Source organism: Crinia signifera, chromosome 6, assembly GCF_055691185.1.
Source record: "Crinia signifera chromosome 6, ASM5569118v1, whole genome shotgun sequence".
Classification (NCBI taxonomy): domain Eukaryota; kingdom Metazoa; phylum Chordata; class Amphibia; order Anura; family Myobatrachidae; genus Crinia; species Crinia signifera.
The window spans coordinates 44,180,746-44,204,135 of NC_139222.1; the positions used below are offsets into that span (position 1 = coordinate 44,180,746).

Sequence of the window (23,390 nt, forward strand, 5' to 3'; positions counted from 1 at the left end):
ACCGTTTGCGAAGGAACAACTCCACACCTGATTTCATTGCTGTCATTGAGTATGAATGACACAGTCTAACATTATGGTGAAGGCTTTAAACAATTAGGAAATAATTGAGGATATACATAGACCACACATAAAACACACACACGTACACATTGTATACGCACACACACAAAACACACAACACACACATTTATACGTAGAGCACCTCACACACTTACACATTGGACAGATACACACACACACAACACACCACATGCAGTACAATACAAATCCGTACACACTACAACACACACCCAAAACCAGTACAACAAACACACAGAACACACACACTTAAACATTGCCAGGATACGCACAGCACACTACACACACATATATACGTAGCACACCTCACAAACTTACACATTAGGCAGATACACACACATAACACACCACTCACAGTACAACACACACCCACATTCACTACAACACACACCCAAAAACAGTACAATACACAGAACACACACACTTAAACATTGCACAGATACACACAGCACACTACACACAGACAGATTTATACATAGTACACCTTACACACTTACACATAGGGCAGATACACACAACACACATATAACATACCTCTAACAGCACCACACACCTACACTCACCACACACACCCAAAAAAAGTACAACACACACAAAAAACACTCTTAAACATTGCACAGATACACAAATACACAACACACACATACTGTATATACATAGCACACCTCACACACTTACACATTGGACAGATACATACAATACAACACACACAACCACATACACTACAATACACACACAAAAACAGTACAACACAAACACACAGAACACATAAAAAATAATTTGCAGTTTATTTAACAGTCTGTACCGGCAAATAAAAACTGTACCTAATGTACCGTTTCTACTTTGTTCCCCATATCCGTCTCTCCAGTCCTCCAGCCTGTCACTGCACTCCCCGGCCAGTTGCACTGAGAAATCTTTGTCCTGGCCAATGCACCCATTGTTCAATACAAAGTGGGTACACTGCACTCACCCTGTTGGTCAGTTGGATATCAGGCACTGCTCTGCCTTAAGGGTTTCCCAGACTCTTTTGGTTCATAGATATGTTTGGTAGATGGGCATGAGCGCTGCATGCATTTGTTTGAATGTTATGAGTGTAAGAAGTTGAAGAATAAGACTGAGATGAAGATTTGTCACGTTATAGTGTACAATTTACTCAATAAATTGTGAAAAAAATATGTTTACATAGAAGTACAATCAAGAAATGAAAGTAGGATTAAAAAATAAATTCAGATTCAAACTGATAATTGTTTGGATGGTGGTGGGTTGCGAAACAAATCTATAGGTGGAGGGGGTATGGATATTGTGGGCATAATTGGTGTTTGGTACACCTACAGGGGGTCCCCAGTTGATGAGAAATTTTCACAACAGTGTCACCGTAGGGGGATTTCTAATTGGTGTTCGGGTGGTCTTTTAGGGACCCCTTTACAATCCCGTTGGTCTCTTCTCCTGGAGCCTACGGTCTCCCTCAGTGATTGACTATCATTAAGGGAGACCATAAGCTCAAGGACAAGAGACCTACAGGATTGTAAAGGGTCCCTAAAAGACCACCTGGACCCCAATTGGGAATCCCCCTATGGTGACACTGTGACCGTGACACTGTAGTGAAAATCCCATCAATTGAGGGCCCCCTGTAGGTGTAACAAACACCAATTATGCCCACAATATCCATACCCCCACCTATAGATTTGTTTCACAACCCACCCTATCCAAACAATTATCAGTTTGAATCAGAACTTATTTTTTAATCCTACTTTCATTTCTTGATTGTACTTCTATGTACACTTACATTTTTTTTTCACGATTTATTGAGTAAATTGTACTCTTTGTAACATAGCAATTCTTTTTCTCAGTCTTATTCTTCAACTTCTTACACTCAAACCTTATCAATGCACCCATTTATGATTGTGATGGCTGGATCAGTGTAGGGAAGAATTTGGCCCATTGCACCCATTCCCAGTGGTGCATTACAGTGGTGCGGGTGCCGTGCGTCGCGTCATGACATCATGTGGCCAGGCCCGCAGACCTGCTCCCACACTCAGGGGCTGCCCCACTGTTTGGTAGAGATGCCCGGTGCATGTGCTTTACAGATCCCCAGACCTCAGAGACTGCTGCAGGCAGGTTCGGTGAGGGGAGTGGCAGGGAGCAGTGAATTTTTAATTAATTATGGCGCGGTAAGTAACGCCCACCCCGGTCCCCACGCACTCAGCACCTGTAATTACACACCCTAGAAACTGTACCATTGAAAGTAAAGAAATGGAGGTGTGGCCACGTCCCTTTCTGATTTTGTACCGATTTCTGACCCTCAGATGTTGGAGGATATGTCATACAGTAGGTGCTACATCTCAGGAGTGGATGTGGAATTCATCAACACATACAAGTTATCAACTCAGGAGTGTTGTGTTTCAAACAACAACAACACCACACCTGATTTCATTGCCGTCATTGAGTATCAATGCAAACACATTCTAACATTATGGTGGAATCTATAACAAATTACAATCTTAGGTCTTTGGCACAGCATACTGTAAGATGACATTTTTCAGCAATTTAGGAAATAAAGAAACCCCAAGGTTTTCCCGGGCAACGCCGGGCGGGTCAGCTAGTATATATATATATATATATATATATATATATATATATATATATATATATATATATATATATATACATACAGAATTTATACAATGAAAAAAAAAATACATAAAAAAGGGGAGTTATGGTAAAACCTACCTTTGGTTAACTCCCTGTCTTCGAGGTTCCTGGGCCCACAGGGATTACATTGGGTTGTAGGCGGATAAAGAGGATATGGCACCAACTTCTCAAAAGCTTTCAGAGCTTCCCATCATGCCTGGCTCCTATCCCCTATAACCCTGCCTCCTTGCTAGGCTAGCCAGTTTTTTTTATCAAGCCCTAGCAGGCAGCAGAGTAGGACAAAGTACACAAACACAGGCACACAAATGTACACTCATGCAAGAGTACAAAAGGCCAGCAACTAGATTGCATGCCCCACAGACATCAGGCATACTGTGGGCCCAGGAACCTCAAAGAAAGGGAGTTAACTGAAGGTAGGTTTTACCATAACTCCCCTTTTCTTCTTCATGGGATGTCCCAAAGCAGTATTCTACAGGTGGGTAGTTGCCTGAGGTCCCAGTAGTACTTGAAGCCCAAATGCAGCATATTGGGAAGCAAATTTAACAAAGGCATAGAACCTCAGAAATAAATATATATACAAATAGTAAACTGAGGACCACGTTGCTGCCTTGCACAGCTGCTCAGCAGTAGCACCACGCCTAGCAGCCGCATGGTAGCTTGCTTTGCTCACCACAGATTTAGATTCCCCTTCCAGGTATACATGGACTCAGAGCATGATGGAAAAGTCCAAAAACAGAAGTGGAACTAGCTACAACCTATGTGTAAATGCAATGTCCCGGTGGCCCCCCCCCCAACATTCCCCACCTTGGAACACTGTAGCCTGCAGGTGGGACTATCCCAACAAAACAGTGATGGTTGGGGTTATGCATAGTGTAGGTATGGCACAAATAATGTCCTGTAACCCTGTAGAAGAGCAGGCTATGGATGTGGATTTGATTCTTGAAAACCTGCCTTTGGAAGGAGCCAAAAGTGTCATATTATAAGGATATTATGAGCCCTGATTCCCACCACATCTCCCTTCCCAGACACATTAATGTCTTAGGAAAGGAGAATATTGTGTTCTGTCCTCCTGACACTCCCATCCAAAACTATCCCCTTCTTTACCCCTCTATCCCAAGTTATCTCACAGCTGCAGCACAGCCATTTCTAGTATTGTTACATATGCGTGACTATCAGAGCAGGTCTAATTCCAATTCACCAGAATGTATAATATAGCTTGTAATAATTGGCTAATAGGGAAGAATTATATTAAAACAAAGCAATGGTTGCATGGTAACGATGAATAGAATAATAGCTCCATAAACTATATTCAGATAACATGAGACAATCCAGCAACTATTTCTTGTGGTCTAAGGCTAGTATTGAGAGAACTTGTAGTGAAACAGATCTTACCCCAGATCCTGCAGGGTAGAGTGTCTCAGTCCCTCACACAGAAGCTTCACTCCAGAGTCCTTGAGTACATTGTGTGACAGGTCCAGTCTGGTCAGAGACCAGTTTGTAGTAGTAGCAGCAAAGTGGAGATCATCACAGCAGGAGGAGGTCAGCCCACAGAGCTTTAAACTGATGGGAGATAAGGGATCTGGGTTAGTTTATTCCTTATAATTCTAGTATAAACTCAGCATGATGCTATCACGAAACATTAACTAGTTTCTTTATAATGTTTTTCCTCATGCAAAATAGCTGTTTCCAAATGATTACAGCATTGGTCTTTCCAACACCTGCTTAATGTATATCAGAGATCACTCGTGCATTACACAAACTAACTCAGAATACTGCAGATCCTATAATCCATACTTGTGAGCGGAAAGTGGATGTTTTTATTTTACTTTTTCTATTTGGTCTCCAATTGCTAACAGCACCTGCGGGTGGCATTAACATGTATAAGATAAAGCTATAATACCACATGGACGTACCTCCCAGCATCCTCTGGGATCCACATTCCCCAAGCTGCCTCCAACATGTGTGCAACTGTGTGGATGCTGTTTACAGCATCTATTCATTTGTTGCTTTGCTATGTGTAATAGTGGTGACAGATTCCCTATACCTATCCCAACATAATAGTGATTGTTGTATGTATAGTGCAGGTGCGGCACAAAAAATGCCCTGTAACCCTGTATCAGAGGCAGCTATGGATGTGATTCCAGAAAACCTGCATCTAAAAAGGAGCTAAAAGTGTCATATGATAAGGACAGAATGAGCCCTGATTCCCACCACATCTCCCTTCCCAGGCACATCAAGGTCTTATGGAAGGAGAAGCTAGTGCTGTGTCCCCCTGATATCTCCCTCCCCAATTGTATTGTTACAAGAGCATGACGGCCAGAGAAGGTCTAAAGTAGCTCATACATCAAAATGATATCCGGCCCGAATGCACAATTTCAACATACAGATGCAGCCTTTCTTATTGTTGCTGGCACATCTCCAGCCACCCGTATATGGCGCCTGGCACACATGTAGACCATTGCCAGGAATGGGGCGTTTGCGTGTCTCTGATGCAGGCACACCACAGGAGGTGGTGGTTAACGCACTAGAAACTCCTCTGATGAGAGCAGCTCCATCTGTATCATGCGATGGATTGTGTGCACATCATGAGGTGTTTAGGTACAATTTATGGCCTTGCGTGTATAGAGATCGATCCTCAGATCATATGTGTTGCACATATGATCAGTCATGATTGGGTGCAGATTGTGAGTAGGTTTTTGCAAATGTGACTGGTCATTTGACGGCTCATAAGAACGGCCTAATTTGAATGGCATTTTTCAGGACACTTCCTCTCATGATATGAGAGGAACATGGCCCTGGATTAGCTATAAGGCCCAATAGTGTTTACAAGTTTACAAGTGAACAAAAGTATGTGTTGTGCTGGAACCCAATGCCCACCAATGTCTATTAAATGCATCTATTTATATTTATTTTATTTTAGGAAGGCTTTTTTTAACTGTTTCATACCACCTGTTTTATACCAACTGTTTCATACCAGCACCACTGGACACCAGTGTTTAGCCACAATGCCACTGCCCACCAATACACTGACCATAACACTGGTCACCAGTTTGCCCATCAATATACTGCAAAAGTGCATTATACAAAAGTGTCCCACATGTTTTTATGTGTTCAATATGTGCAATTGTGCATTGCAAACAAGTGTTCCCCATGTGTTCATGTGAGAGACAGAGTGGAATCTTACAGTATCTAAAGTAAATGTATTATATCATATATTGATATAATGGTTTATGTATTTGATATCTCCAATTATATTATAAAAAACTTTATAGAATAGAGCGGCTCATAACAAAACGGTAATGTTACCACTAATCCAATCACACAGAAATGTCCATTATATGAACATTCGGTACTTCTGTAGTTTCACGGCGCCGGAAGAAACAGAAACTTGGCAGCCTGCCAGAGGCTCGCGTGCCGCTCTAGCTAAAGTGTTATAGTGTAACGTGATGTAGCGTAGCGCTGCGCGTGCCACTCTAGTTGAAATGTAATGAAGTGTAAAAAGGAGACAAACAGGGCTAAACGGGGCTTATAAATCACACACCCCGGCACACCGCTACCACAGGGGGTGTCCCGAATGTAGACGCTAACTTATATTGCAGTTTGAGACGCTTTTAGCGTCTCAATTCACACTCCCGGCACTTCGGCTTAGACGCGCGCGGACAGCGTTACGTAGTCAGTCAGAGAGCTATGCAGTTTGCGTAGTCAGTCAGTCAGTCAGCAGTAGCCCTGTATGAGACACTGAGGTGAATGTGTTCCTGAATCAGCCTCACTATCCACGCCCACCCGAAGCGTGGCGAGCGCAGCGAGCCCCACGAGGGGCGTCGGTACGCGTCCTACGACCTTTTCATACCCCCACTATCCACGTCGGCGCGGAGTTGAGAATAGAAAGTGTGGCGAGCGCAGCGAGCCACCGAGCCCGAAGTGTGGCGAGCGGACGTGGATACCTTCACAGCTATCCGCGTCCCCTCGCGGGCTTCACAGGTGTCAGCGTCCGCTCGCCACGCACCGAGCCCGAAGCGTGGCGAGCGGACGCTGACACCTGTGAAGCCCGCGAGGGGACGCGGATAGCTTTGAAGGTATCCGCGTGCGCTCGCCTCGCTTCGGGCTCTGTGGCTCGCTGCGCTCGCCACACTTTCTATTCTCAACTCCACGCCGACGTGGATAGTGGGGGTATGAAAAGGTCGTAGGACGCGTACCGCCGCCCCTCGCGGGACTCGCTGCGCTCGCCACGCTTCGGGTGGGCGTGGATAGTGGGATTTACATGGTCCACAGCTGTGGCGTCCACTAGTGGCACAAGCCCCAACACCTTTGCGGCTTGCAAGGTGCCTGTATTCTAACGCTTTAGCGTCTGAATCCAGGCTTTCCGGCTTCTTAGCGGCTATCTATGTGACTCGAGATTCAGCCGCAGTTGCGTCTGAATCTCGCATACAGTTTAGAAGCCCCGGCATCGCTGTGCCAGGGTGTCCACTTTAACATACCCCCGTTGTCAGCGGTGCCCAGGCGCTGCCTATTTCACTGTGGAACTACAAGTGCCACAGTGACATTGACCTGTCAGCGCCTGGGCAGCGCTGCTGCTGCTGGCCGGCCGCTACGCTGTTTACTTACAGCTAGAGCGGCACAAGCTCAGTCAGACAGAGCTAGAGCGGCACGCGCACAGTGAAACAGAGCCTCTGGCAGGCTGCCAAGTTTCTGTTACAGACTGTGCGCGCGGTGGCGCCGTGAAACTACAGAAGTACCGAACATTCCTATACAATACATTTTATTGGCTCTTGGGGTATAATAACTATGGGTGAAATTTACTAAGTTACTTCACAGGTCATGTTGCTATGGGCAACCAATCAGATCCTGTCTACTATCTTATAGAGGGTCATAAATAAATAAGAAGTAGATTCTGATTGGTTGCCCATAGCAACATGACCTGTGAAGTGTATTTCACATCTTTTGTCTGGGAACTATGTCTAAGGAAAAGGTAAAATATATTTTTACAGAAATGTATTATCCCAGCTCAATGATTATGTGGAAATTATGTTTTATGAGTGCAAGTCTATCGACCAACCTTGAGAAGCCTTATAAAATACAATATGCAGATTTCATGTCTTAACATGATTACAAAATGATGAGTTCAAGACTTGGTATTCCAGCTCTAATTGATCCAATCATACAGAATAAGTTAGACATGGTAGTGATGTACAGACTGTCACTCCACACCCTCTACCCCAAGTCACAGTCCCTCACCCTTCACCCATTGTTTTCAAACACAGCCTGTCAGTGCCTGCTACACACTAGTCACAGCACGTCACCCCACAACCATTGTCTCCAATCACCTACACCAACTATACCTAGCTTCCCACTCACAGACTGTCATCCCACACGCACTACACACCAGTCACCCATACCCTCTGTCCCTACTTAGTCTATCCCAGGGATGTAACTAGGGTGATGCAGATGGTGCTGAGCACACAGCACATTTGCTCTGTGGGGCAGACCATCCGCATCCATGCCAATCTGGGCACCTATTCCTCAGTGTGCTCCACTGATGGCCGCACCTACTGATTTCCTCTGTGCTCTTATCCCCCATTGACTGGAAGGTGGACAGCAACAGCACGGGAATAGACTAGAGGCCTTCTAGAAGTCCAACTCCCCCAGTGACCGACCGCAGTATGAGAGCCCTAAGATCCAGAACTGGAAGGAGGAGGACGAGGAGGGAACTGGTTCTTCTTCAGCCCGATCACATGGAGACTACTGCAGACCTCAGCAGGAGTGACCCAGTTCAATGATCTATGACTGCAAAGGCACCCTGCACCACAAGAACCACAAACTGCATCTCTTTGACACTCCATACATAAGAAGGTAAGGATCTTCGAATGTCACTGTGTGACACCCAATATCATATGTGACACTCTAATGGTACTGCCTGGCTGACTGATGCCTGCACACCCTACTGCCTGAATTTGTGTACTATCTTCCCATCTTGTTACCTCCTTATGTTCCTGTGTGACACCCTGTAGACCTACAAGCTAGTGAACCCCCTGTATTGGCTGTCTGACCACCTAATATTACTGCCCAATACCCTGCACATTCTGCTCTGACAGACTGTAGACCTCCTAGGTGAGGACACCCTCAGATACTGTTGCAAGGACTACTGATTAGCTATAATGTTCTGTGAGATCCTACTAGAATCTTACAACCCTTATTGTTATACTGACACACCCAACAACCTAACATACATACTTTCTACTACAAAATACCCTAATGTTCCATTACCCTTCACACCACCATTGTATTGTCATTTTACTTCAACATCTCCCTATCAATACATGGCACCTCTCTTACTGTGTATGATGTGCATATTTCGGGCAGCACGGATGGTGTATTGGTTAGTATTACTGCCTCACAGCACTGAGGTCATGGGTTTTATTCCCATCATAGCCATGACTGAGTTTGTAATTCCACCCCGTGCTTGCGTGGGTTTCTGCCAGGTTGTCACGATCCAGGTAAAACAAACACTATTTTAACCTTTAAAGTGTCTCTCCAGATTGTCACTGTGCTCCAAGTCTGGATATCCTCAGTATTGTAGCACAGATTCCCCAAAGTCTCTCCAGTGATTACCTAACCTAATGCTGCAGCTGTGCAGCAAAACCTGTAATCTCGCCTAATGCCTCAGCTCACTACAGCTGCACTCATTAATACTTTTGTTATAGGCCTTTTTTTATATGCAGCTAGCAAACAGACTTTCCCAACCAATCCATTGCAAATTCCCTCCTGGTTATTGGCCAGCCAAGTCTCGCCCCATCTGCAGGTATAAAAGTGCTGGGAGGACTACTGCACTTTGTCAGAGCTTCAATTGTCAACCGTTCAGTTGGATGGTCCTGTTTACTAGTGCTAACACCAGCTCCAGCACAGCCTTACTCTCTACAGTGCTCTTGCATTACCTCCAGCTGCTTCCATGCAGTCTCCAAGCCTGCTGTGTCCAGTCAGCATCCATTCCTGTTGTCCCAGTCATCTACACCTGCTGCCAGTTATCAGTGAACTCCAGTGGCAGTCATTTGCACCTGCTGCCAGTTATCAGTGAACTCCAGTGGCAGTCATTTGTACCTACTGCCAGTTATCAGCAAACTCCAGTTTATTCTCCAAGTCCGGTCCCCAATTATTCTTCAAATCCAACTCCAGTTTATTCTCCAAGTCCTGTTCCAGTTTATTCTTCAAATACAACTCCAGTTTATTCTCCAATAAAGAATTTTTATTTAAGTCACCTCATTGTCCTGGTCAGGCATTCGGGCCCTCCTTCATGTGTGAGTGGATTTCTAAGACCTGTTTCGGGCTCCAAGGTGTTAATACACCCTCAAGTGTGACACTAAGCTCTGACCAAAAAATGAATCCAGCCGGCATTTCCCCACCCACCAGCCCTGTACAGCAACTGGCCGCCCATCTGGCTCAGCAAGAAGCTGTCCAGGGTTAATTGATTCTGGGTGAGATTTAATAGGATGAGAGATTCAGAAAGTGAGAGATTCGGTGAGAAATCTCCAGTTTTTTTTAAAGGGGCAATCATTCACACTCAAACTGGTTTTAGCAGTGTAAATGATTGCTGCTTTAAAAAAACTGGAGATTTCTCACCAAATCTCTCACTTTCTGAATCTCTCATCCTATTAAATCTCACCCTCTGTGTCTGCAAGACCTCTTTGCAAGGCAGGATGGTATTCAGTACACTCTCCATGAATCTACTGTACAGTGGAATTGCCACTCCCCGTGCCCCCAGTTAATCGGATCCTGCCTACTGGTAATTCAGATTTGTTCAAGACTTTTATCTCTCTCCTAGATCAGCTACAAGTCCTTCTCTCAAATACCCTTCAGTGTACCCGAAAACTTCGGGGTGACCCTGCTGTGACACGAAGACCCTCCATCCTGCCCGTTTCCCAGGAAATATCATCTCCATCCATCTTGACCAGTGTAGCAGCTACTTCTCACCATAGAGGAATAAGGCCTTCGCCTCCTGCTTCAGGTAAGAGTTTCCCAATTAGCCTGCAGCAAAGGTTATCAGAAAAGGAATGTGAACGTCGCAAAAGCGAGCATTTGTGCTTTTACTGTGGCATTGCGGACCATATGATTGATAGCTGCTCACTCCGCAATCCTCCCAAAGAGGTCAAGTCTAAGGTACTCTTGTCTTCATCTGTGATCTCTCTTTGTCACAAGAGTGTTATTGATAAAGAGACTCAAAGACAATATTGGGGCCCTGCAACTGGGAGCCTCAATTTTCAAGTTTCTCGCCACCAGAAGTTATTGAAGAATTGTGTTTCTTGTGATGCCTCAGTTTCTGTAGCTTCCAGAGAGAGATCCAAGCCTCCAGCCCAAAAAAGGGCATCTAGTATCCTAGCTTCTAAAGAAGCATCCATTCTGACAAGCCCTGTTGGGGTGTCCAGGGTTCAGATTCAAGAACTGGCCTCTAAATTGTCTAGTCTGCTATCTCCAGTAGGGGTACTGGATCTACAAGCTCCAAAAAGGATCTCCATTATTTTATCTCCAATGGAAGTATATATGGCTAAAACCCCAAAATGGGAGTTATAAAGCTGTAAAGTAAGACATGGACGTTTGTCAATTATCTCCTCTGAGTGCATCCAGCACAGTCCAGCTTCCAGATGGGCTACCGGTACATCCTGGTTTGGCGGTCTCTGGGCTTAACTCTGGTCTACTTGTCAGTTCTGAGTTTCCACTGGTCCCAGCCGGATCAAGCACATTCAGATGTAATCTGTCTTAAGCCCCAAGTGGGGGTCCTTAGTCGTCAACCCCAAGTGGGGGTGCCCATTCATCAGCCCCAAAGTGGGGGTCCACAGTCTTGAGCCCCAAAGTGGGGGTCCGCAGACTCGAGCACCCAGTGGGGGTCCACATTCTCGAGCCCCAAGTGGGGGTCCGCAGTCTCGAGCCCCAAGTGGGGGTTCTCAGCCTCCAGACTTTGGTCCTCATCCGGTATCATCCAAAGGCCCAAAGACTCCTCCGGTGCCAGCCAGTTCTATTGTTTCCAGTTGTAATTTGGTTCCAGCCGATTCATCAGTCTCTGGTCCTAATCCGGTCTCGCCCTTAGGTCTACAGACTCCACTGATTCCAGTCAGCCCAAGCTCATCCGGACTCAATCCTGTGTCATCTGTTGGTCTGGTCCTGACTTTGCTGGCTCCAGCCAGTCCAGGTTTATCAAGAATCAATTCTGTGCCCGCTGTCAACTCAGGGACTTCATCAGTTTTAACTGATTTAACTGACTGCAAGTACATTCCTGGTCCTTCTGATAATTCAGGTCAAGAATTTATATCAGTGTACTATTACTGATTCATCATCTTCTAAGTTATGTATTCAATCTGCAAATTCAAGTGGAAGCTGCCATTCTGCTGCCACCGATACATGCTCTGGTTCATTAAGTTGCGTGTAACTCAGGTGCTTCCACCCAAGTAGAGGCTACAAGCATTCTATCTGATCCAATAAATGTATGTGCAGATTTCTTAAGTCCTTGTGAACTTCCTCAAAATTCCGAGGAAGAGTCATTCTCTTCCGGTTAATGTTGACTCAGACGTTTCCCCTCATCTGGGCCAAGATATGTCTGGTACAGTTGCTAAGCTCAAGACAAACACTAGAAACATTAATATGAAAGTTACACAAGACTCTCAAATCAAAGTTTTATCTGTTCGTAATAATTCTGCTCAGTCTTCCGGGACATCCATCGACATCCATTCGTCTAAACAAACAGCTGTTACTCCAGAGCCTATCTACTTTGAGGGAGACTTAGCACAATTTCACCAAATTGTTAATCAAATCCTCTCCAGGATGGATTCTGATCCTTCGTTGGACATTACCCCTGCCAAGGCAGTTAAATATTTACTTCTGTCTTAGGCAAAGCCTTAGAATGGGCAAATCCCCTCATAGAACCCAAGGTTCCGATCCTCAATGATCTTCCGACGTTTATGAAAGCCGTTCAAAGGAGATTCGCTCCTAAACCAGCACATTGTGATCTATATAGAGATGCTCCTCTGTCTTTGAGACATCTATCTACAAATCAGTTCCCCAGGTCAGGACTCTCTAAGCAAGATCAAGCTCTTCTGGACCAGTACACCAGAAACCTACAAGTTGCCAGAGAAAAATGGGTTTCTAGATCTTCTCAAAATTCCCAGTCAGAAGATATCAAAGTGGCATACATCTCATGTATTGCATCTAAAGATAACCCAAAAACAGTCCAAGAACAACAGCTCCATTGTTTAAGTGTTGGATATGTCCCTATGTCTTTCTTATGGTCTTTTATAAAGTCCTAAATTCATGGATTCACAGCCTGGTTCGAAAAGTATTAGTTCTATGCTCACTTTGGATTTGGACTCTGACTTGGATAGCGAGTTTTTAGATGATTCAAGTAATTTTATGGAAGGTTCTATCTTCCCTAGTCACGTCTTCTACCAAGAGGATAGTCCAGTTTTGAGCGATGCTGAATGGTCCACGCTATCCAATAGCAAAAGTTTCACCTCTGAGTATGAAGATTGGGAGGAAATATAAAAGTATTTGAGTTCTTCTGGTTTGTTCTTTGTTGTTTTTTGTGTTTTTCAATAACAGACTGCAACAGTTATTTCTTATTTATGTACACAGGATTGTCTATCTTTGTATATGCACTGCAAATAGAGCAGCATAAATCCAATTTCATGTATTTCAGTGACACCGTGTGAAATATAACACTGCATAATGGCCCTTAATCAGACCTGATCGCAGTATAAATTTGTTCTCAAAATGGGTAAAAAAATGCTGCACTGCAGGTGGGGCAGATGTAACATGTGCAGAGAGAGTTTATTGGGGAAAATTTTTATAAACATTTATTAAAAAGTCTCTTGTTCCACTCAGCAGTGGTGGTGGTTCCAGACCATTAAAAACTTCAATAGTGTATTTCAAATATTTCAGATTAGTAGATAAACGTTCCAAACGCGTTTCATCCCTGCAAGGGACTTCATCAGGGGTTTGCTACATAATGACAATTCATACATTTATCTTTTTAACAATGATAAAACAATCAAAGGACTTTTTATAATTACAACTTAATTGGCTAAATCATCAAAGTAAATCAACTTCAACAATTAGAGAAAGTTGGACAGACATGGAAGAACAGGTGACAGAAAGAACAAATTTCCAAAGGTTGATGTAGGACTATTCTAACGATACAGGTGATGTACCGAATAGTTTTGACACAATTTCCATGACTTTTTCAAACGAATGTATCAGAGAAAGGCCTTTGCACTACCAAGGGAAACCTACTGAAAGAAAAGGCATCTGCCTCCTCTAATATAAACCAACGTAGACCTTTCATTACCAACTACAATCAGGAGAACCAGAAAATAAAAAATGCTTACAAAAACATTGCCATCTTTTATTGAAAGATCCAGTGTTGGGCCCTCATCTCCCCCAAAAACCCACAGTCTCATGCAGGAAAGCCTCAAATCTTAAGAGCATCCTGGCCCCCAGTAGACTGAAACCGGTGGAAAAAGCACAAAAAGAAAGTTTACTCCAAAAAAGAAGTGGGATCACCCCTTGTAATAGATGTATCTGCTGCAACACACATTGAGAAAGATAAGAAGTACACATTTTTATCCAGAGTCAAAGAAGCCATCACCTGTGAATCCAGCTATGTCGTCTATCTGATTAGGTGTGGGTGCAATATGCTCTACATAGGAAAAAACAAAAGAAGCATCAAAATCAGAATACAGGAGCATCTCAGGAACGTCAAAAACAAGGTACAGAATCACAGTCTACCCAGACACTTCCAGTTGAAGCATGAGTCCAAAGTTGATAGCTTAAAATGTATGGTTCTAGAGCACATTAAACCAGACAGAAGGGGCGGAGATAGAGATCTCCCCCTATCTAGAAGAGAATCCTTTTGGATATTCCAATTGGACACCCTGATCCCCAAAGGCCCTAATGAAAACATCGACATGGTTTCATTCCTTTAAATAAGCTTCTATTGCCCTGCACAGCCTCCTGGTCGTCAGTGAATTAGCTGGGTGCCCGCACTTGTGATTAAGCATAAATAAGCCAAATAATCCTATTGTACTGACCTGAATGTTGTATCATGGGAGTGCCGCACACCACAGGATGTCTATATATATATATATATATATATATATATATATATATATATATATATATATATATATATATATATATATATATATATACATATACACGCGAATACAGCCAGCACTCGCTACCTCCAAACCTCAAAGCTTGCTGGGGTACCTCCTTAGGGCTGAAGCGACAGTCCAAATGCAATATAGAGGTGGCGAGTTGATAAATGCAGGGTCTTGTCGGTGAGACGGTCAAAGAAAGCGGTATTCTTGAAAGAGCCACCATCGGAGGCATGGCTAATCTTGCCCAGATCCACAAAGACCTTTATTAAGGTTTTGCCCAACGGCGTTTTGGGGTGTTCCCCCCAGTCTTCAGGGACAAAATTCAATTCTTCTAACACACAGGTTTTATCTCACACTCATCAGTTAGGCAGGGGTGAAGTAGGACCCTGCCTGTGGTCATCTACATGCTGTGTAGTATATAGCAATTAATTTTATTCCAATGCACTTTAACCCTTTCAGCTGTGAAGCTGTCTTATAGGGCTGGTTCTAAGATAGAATCAAACCCAGCACTTGATCACTGACATGCCATTTTATTACACAGATTTCATCACACAGAGTTTATTATCCAGATCATGTTCGTTGCACTGTCTTATTCTTGTAATTTTATAAATGACAGTATCATAGGGGGAAATTTACTAAAGAAAATTTGTAAAAAAAAATCGGTGTATTTGTATCCAGAAATACACTTATTTTTACATTTACTATCCCGAAAATACAGCAATTCGTATTGATGTGCTATCAATACGAATAGGCGTATTTTCGGGATAATAAATGTCAAAAATAAGTGTATTTCTGGATACAAATATACCGATTTTTTTACAAATTTCCTTTAGTAAATTTCCCACTATATGTTAATTCTTTACAGAGCGTAAACTCGTGGCATCGCTATGGCAACCAGGAAACGCAGCACGACATACTTCCAGCAGAAGTACTAGGTGCTGATCCAAAGGAGGAGTCCGTGATGCGGCGCCCAGTCATCACAGCGGATGCCAGGGGCAGGTAATGGTTTATTGCACTAGTTATCCTGACGAAGGGGACAATAGCCCCGAAACGTTGATGCCACAATAAAGTACGAAAAAAAAGGGGTTGTGGATCCACACAGACTTGGTCATTAGTTATAACATCCGTAAACAATCATTTGTTGGACCAATATTAAAGACTACCTGTGTGAATTATTGTAGTCATGGATTGGCGGTGCGCCCAACACATTCAGTATTTGTCACTGAATAGAAGGGGGGTGGTTTGCAAGCGGCAAACGGTAAGACAAATGTGTCTTTTTGGGCGCACTCTTTGTTATATTCAATTATATGGTTTAGTTATTCACTTAAAACATAATTTTTAATGGACTTCTTTGTCTAAAATATATGGAGCAATTATAAATTGATAATCTAGCATTAATCACCTTAGCCAGAATTAGCCCAAGTATTGTCATTGGATATAATCTATTTCAAATTATGTTTTTAGTGCTATATATAGGAGATGGTTGGGTCCCGATCCGTTAGATATCAGGGGTCAGAGTAGTCCCACGTGAAAAGTGCTCCTGCAACCGGTGGCTCCTTTGTATCTACTGTTCAATCACCATGCCTGTGTTACCATACCAGCTCTTCTCCAGGAGTCTCCTCTCTGGTTAATGGGCTGGCCCCTAAGGTTCAATGGTGCTGTTGGGTTCTGGCCCAGATTAGGGTTTTAGAGGTTACCATTCGGAAATAGTGTTAAATGAGAGTACCAGGTTGGTTGTATGTTGGAGCTAGGATACAGGTCACTTCTGCTTTCCAAACCAGCTTGGGAGGTCACCCTGATGCTTTTCAGTATTGCAGGGAGACACTGTGGGCTGGCTTGATGATAGAGTGTTTGAAAGGAGTGGATCACAGTGGCAGATTTTCAGTTCGCCCGATGATGGGACTTCTGCTTTCAAAGATCTGCTTTATGCATCGAATCAATGATGAGAGAGTCTCATCTCATCAGAGCTTAATACTGACAATGAATGTATGATTAGATGTTAGATAGAAAAGGAGAGAAAAGGAGAGAAAAAGGACCGGTGAAGAATTTCTACAAGGATCAAAGAATTTAGTAATAATTCTACTGTTTACCAATATTCCTTATTTAGTAAATCACCCAGTGTGTGTCCAATCTCTTGCTGATTGCACTGTGTGTGCACCCCACATCTGTTGTCCAAAAATGGGTTATCGTGGCCAATCTCTTGTGGTCCTCTTTTATCCCAAGAGCTAGCTGTTGTGCCACAGAAGATATATAGATCTCTAGCAGCTAGATCCGCATCTGATATTTGCACATTCAACTTAATTGGGATTTCTTATCTTGTTCACAACCTATATTGGCACAATGATATCACGATCAACATGTATGGGATTCCCCCCTTATTTGTTGCACAGAAGACAAATATGACAATTCTATATGTGCTGTTTATATAGATTTATATCATCAGATTATATAACTACTATACTTGGGCAAAAATACAAATACATTATACCAGCAAGTTCATTTTAATTCCAGTGATGCATATATCAAGAAGATTAATATCTCCTATTCTGCAGAACCTGGCGTTTATAAATAACAAATTATCATTGGTATCAATTAACATTAAATACGTACGCAGGTAGCAGAAAAAAGTTCACCGCTTGCACAGTGTATGGGCTGTGACAAAATAACATGCATATGTAGGTAACAACGAAAGAGTGTTCACCACTCAGGAAAACTAATATCCCCTATTCAGCAGAGCCTGACGTTATATATAACACCTTATCAATGGTATCAATTAATATTGAAAACATACACAGGTAGCAGAAAAAAGTTCACTGCTCAACCAATGTGTGAGGTGCGGCAACATTATATGCATATACAGGTAGACATACACTCACACAGTGTATGGACTGTGGCAGCGTTGACTACATACACAGGAAAATAAAGCAGGGAGAGTTCCTCACTCGCATAGTGTGTGTGCTCTGCGGTGTAGGTTACCTTGCTGGAGCCGTATAGTAAGCGGTGTGTGGTTTACCGGGGAGACCGCTCACATGTTCCTAATTAGCTGCGGCGGGAGTCACCTTACTGCGGCCGCCTCTGTTATAACGCCGGAACTCGCGGGTCTGCGTGCGGCGGCTCTCGGTGTCTCTCCTGCTGTCCCGGGGCAGTAATCAGCTGGCAGTAGCTGAAGCTGAAGCGTGTTTGCCTGTAGCTGTGGCTGGAGACGCGTTTCACCTATCGGCTTCCTTAATCCGCCATCTTTCTCTTGGGCAGATGCCCACTTTTTATCCTCTTGCTATTGGCTTAGCCATTGGTTGAGGTGGTTGATTGACACATTATAGAGCCTATGTGCTCCTCACAATATTGTTAAGGCCGGTAATGCTGACCTTCGATCTCTATCTGTTTCGCTTGTTACAGTTGTTTCTTTATCATCTTAATAATGTATCACTATGTGAGTTACATATTGCAGTTCATGCTTGACTGGGGAAAATTATACATTTTAACATTTTTACTTCCAACCTGGCTTCGTGACATGAGCTGTCTTTGTCTCTAACAAAATAAATACGTTTTGGGATTCCAAGTTTTAAATTCTCTGGTCTTCATGTTTCTACCATCAGATTCCAATTGTCTATCTTGAATGTGTGGCTGAAATTAATATGATCATTGTTATTCTGGATCTGTGAGTCGACATATTCAAGTGTGACAGGCAAATGTCACATTAAGTGTGACAAATGTGCTACACTAGTTATAGTATTATTAGTTATTGCTGAAATGGAAATGTTATAGTATTCATGAACTGAAGTCTACAGATCTCAGTGATTTGTTTTTTTTTCGGGATTGCTGCAGTTTATTCTCCTAATTACAGGGGTGAATTTCCACTCTATGTTTTCTTGCTTCTCAAGTTTTATGATTTCTAGATGGTGCCCTTTGACTCTCACACCTATTGAATTTATTGTGAGTATAGTGATACAGATGTGGCTTAATTATAGTGATTATGCCCACTTGAGGAAAATTGTGCCAACTTAAGAAATGCCTTTTGTGAGGAAATAAATTCCTAGGTTGGTAATATCCCTTTGTCGTGCTCTACGTACTGAAAACATGTGTTTATTGACCAAGTGAATAAAGTTGTTTGTGAATTACTATATATATGATGAGTCCAATTTATTTTTGGTTGATGAGTTGCAAAATAGTGCCTTAAAGTAATGTGTGCATGTGTATGGTGGGATGTGATTGTTGGGGAAAAAAGAAAAAAGTGCTCCAAATACAACTGAACTGGGCGACAGAAAGTGATGGGGTATGCTGTACTCGTGTGACAGAGTGCCTGTTTTGTAGGTGCTGATATATTTATAGTCATATAGGGTTAAATGTAGGGTCCTTGTTGCAGGAAAATGGAACGGGAAAGAGGCAAAGAGAAAGAGGAAAAATAACCTAATGGATCTATAGGTTCTTATATGTGTGCAATTATGCAACATTCACATGAGGTCCTTATTATAAGAAGGCTGCATAATTGATGATATCATTTAGGCCTCCTGGTGTCATGGATCCCAGTAAGAAAATCCACTTACTTTCCTTCTTTAGTAGCGCCTGCATGAGGTCTCCTCCTCTTAGGCCTAATTTAACCTGTTCCAGACCGCAGATCTGAAAGCTGGTTGGTTTGCCCGAGTGTTTGTGAAGAAAATGCCTTGCCACAGTTGTTATATTTCACAGTTAATATTTCCCAGATGTTCCAGGGCTCTTTGTTTTAACATCCGGGAGGTCATCCCAACGTATCTTAAGTGGCAGCTGCATGTGATGCAATAGATTACGTTCTTGCTCTTGCAATTGAAGTATTCTCTAATTGGTATGGTGTTATCGTATTTGTCCACCACTTCGGTTGTCTTTACAATAAATGGACACACCTTGCATCCACAACATGGATAGCTGCCCGCTGTTGTTTTAGTTTTGACTGTTGTGTTGGTATAATGGCTGTGAACCAGCTGATCTTTTAGGCTGGGGGCCCTCCTCCAGCTCATATTGACCTTTTGTCCCAGTTTTTCGGCAAGATCCTCATCATTCAGCAAAATTGGCCAATGTTTTTGTACTATCTGCTTAATCTCTTTCCACTCTGAGCAAAAATTTCCTACAAATCTGATGGTATTCTGTTCTTTGCTGGGGGTGGGTTCTTTTGACTTGTACAGAATCTGTTCTCTGGTTGTTATTGCGACAGTTTGTCGTGCCCTCTTAATCGATCTCATGGAGTATCCTATCTCCTTCAATCTGAGGGTCAGATCTTCACAATTTGATTTATAGGAGGCATCATCAGAACAATTCCGTCGTAGACGCAAAAACTCCCCTTTAGGAATATTTGCCATTGTTGGAGGGAAATGTGCACTTGTTCTGTGAAGGAGGCTATTTGTGGATGTTGCTTTGCGGAAAAATTCTGTGGCAATCCTGTCACTGTTGTCCCTGTATATCCGTAAATCCAAGAACGGTATGCTGGAAGTGTTGTATTCGAAAGTGAATTTTAAATTCAAGTTGTTATCATTCAACACTGCTATAAATTTGCATAGTTGATCCTCAGTACCGTTCCAGATGATGAACACGTCATCAATATAACGCATCCATGTAGTAATACAGTCCACAAATTTCTGGTTGTTGTCATTAAACACCATCTCACGTTCCCACCATCCAAGGAAGAGGTTTGCGTAAGTGGGGGGCGCAATAAAATACCCCGGGTCCTCCAGGGCCTTAATACAGCTATGGCTGTCTGCCTGCCTTCACAAATGACCCCTGCCCACCTCCAACCCGCCCCCCCACCATGACAACTATGCAAGTTGCCATAGGTACCCACACAGCCGCCCTGCATATGCGATTATGCACATTTGCAGTGCAAAACCATCGGTCCCTGGTGTGAACATGCCGGGGACCAAATAAATCAGAATGACCTCTTTCTGTGGAGAAAGTTGTGCAGAACACAACAGGCAATCCTGTACAACCTCTATTTGATAGGGGTGTGGAAGATCTTGAATTGGTTGCTCAAAATACTGAAGGTATTTTATACAATGCACCATGCAAGAGAAAGCCAGTAATTGAAGATCCGCTTCTGTTTCTATAAGCCTTCTTTTGTGCTTAAGCCTTCATAATGTTTTCCTGAAGGGCAAATGCCTCTTATTCCACAAACACAAAATTTAGGCTGTGCCTTGTTTCCTCATGAGTTGATAAATGCAGGGTCTTGTCGGTGAGACGGTCAAAGAAAGCGGTATTCTTGTAAGAGCCACCATCGGAGGCATGGCTAATCTTGCCCAGATCCACAAAGACAAACTTGTAGTTTGCATTGACCACCGCCATTAGTACAATGCTAAAGTACCCTTTGTAATTGTAATAGTATGATTTGCTGTTGGCAGGCAGGTTAGTGCGAATGTGTGTCTCAGCTTTGGCTCCGCCACAGTTAAGACCGATACACACTGGGTGATTTTAAGCTGATAGCTGCTCAAACTTGGTGTTTTGAGCGGCTTTCAACTCAAAGCCACCCAGTGTGTATGGCCCTGTGATGACCTGTGATGTGTGCTCCCGCATCATCGTCAGGAAAGCCGTTCATCTGCTTGTATTACCAGCAGATGATCGGCTTTGTGGATGGCTTTGCATAGCGCTGCGCTATGCAAAGCCCCCCGCCCCCTGCTGACAGTGGGGCAGGGGAAAAGTTGCTCGGTGTGTATACATTGAGAGGCTATTCCCCCAGCGATGACAGCAATCATCGCCTTACACACTAGGCAAAATAGCCCAGTGTGTATGGACCTATAGGGAACTTCCAACATTTTTCAAAGTTATCACTAATGGCTAACTATTTCTCCATACTTGTAGGGAACTGTAAAGGAAAGAAAAAATTAAGTTAATGTTTTATTTTCCTTTGCAACGTAGTCTCTCCATCCACCCGAACATCACAAACACCACCAGCTCCTTCTTCCATAATATCAAGAAATAAAAAAAACATAGGAGACCAATTTCTAATTGAAGCCAGGCAGGCATTACCCAAACCTCCAGACAAATTTTGCCTCATATACCAGCGGTGCACTAAGGCCCTTATTCAGATCGGTGCGTACTTTCCCGAATTCGTACGGAGCGGTCCGCACGCCACGCTGTGCGGTGGCGTGCGGACATCGTCCGTAGAAACGCCCACCGGTCCTCCGCATTCGTACGGGCACACTCTTTAAAAACAGGACGTGTTCACGGACGACATATAAACCATGCGTGTGCGGGGGAAACACTCAGATTCTGCACGGTCTGACCGCGTATGCACGGACTTCCCACGTCAAAACGGACGCGAACCGGCCAGTACGCACCGATGCGGTGTACTTACGCACAAAACTCCACTACTCTTATCTGAATTCCCAAATGGATCACATGACACACTTAGGCAATTATCAAACCACTTTGAAAAGGGATTGCTGATCCTGGTCATCTATTATTTATCTAATTGATCCTTAAACACTTACAAGCACTTTACATTACCCCTAACATTCCCTATGCAATAAAAAATGCTATTGCAGCGTACATAACTAAACATCCGCATTTTTTTTTTACCCTAATATTTAGACTTTTGCTGTAAAATACTAAAATAACACACAGACAACTTATTAATTAAACGTTTACTTTTATTTACACAGCATATAAAACATAATTTTAAAATACAACTTTTAGTCCAGGAGGAGGTCGCAGAGGTCCTGCACATGGCCAGCCATCCGCATGAGGTCCTCACGCAACCTCATTAGGGCCCCTCGCACACCCTGGGCTGCCTCCAGGTAATCTGTGGGCATGAGAAAGGGGGTACAACATTAATTATGCTACTCAGGTACACCTTGTACAGTCAATCCGAAGTACCTGCACCATGACAAATCATACATACAAACAAATCCTTAGCCAATCCTGTATCTAATGGCAGAAAATATATGATCATGATGCTGCCACCACACACATACACACACACACACACACATACACACATATACACACACACATACACACACACACACACAAACATACACACTTGTGTGACATATACATTTCACAATGTATATATCAAAATCACAACAACACTTGAGGATCACTCACACTTCTCCTGCCCAAACACTCCCCAATCTACTCGAAACCTACACCCACTACAACATGCCACATTTAGCCATACATATATACCTGCATGTTACTGCTTAATAGCTAAACTGCATGATAGATAGATAGATAACACATTAAAAGGCTACCCTAGTCACTCTAGCCTATTACTTGTCACATTGCCAGACAGGTCAAAGTGCAGCACTAATCTGCTTCCATACACCAAACCATTGCGAAGTTCAATACATCCTACATAAGTCCTTTCAAAATAAAATGCCACCAACACAGGGCCACTGGCTACAGGGGGGCCCAGGAGAACTGGACACTTGAGACTCCATTAGAAATCTGGCCTGCCGATATTCCATTGATGTTTTGTTTGTCTTCTATACAAAGACCCTGCTTAAAGAAACACTCATCACCTATATGAGCCTGCACATTGCACGGTTGCAGCATGGC

General features: G+C 43.3%; 1 protein-coding gene across 2 annotated transcripts in view; it reads right to left on the bottom strand.

Moving 5' to 3' along the window:
• LOC146007610 (NACHT, LRR and PYD domains-containing protein 3-like) overlaps positions 1 to 23,390 on the bottom strand; it is a 133,470-nt gene that overhangs the window by 35,340 nt on the left and 74,740 nt on the right. For both annotated transcript variants that reach the window (XR_014444366.1, XM_083146091.1), the window contains exon 10: positions 4,123 to 4,290. Coding sequence is in view for 1 of the 2 variants with exons in the window: in XM_083146091.1 (XP_083002217.1) it covers positions 4,123 to 4,290 (168 nt within the window). In the remaining variant the exon portion in view is untranslated. The remainder of the gene's footprint in view (positions 1 to 4,122; positions 4,291 to 23,390) is intronic.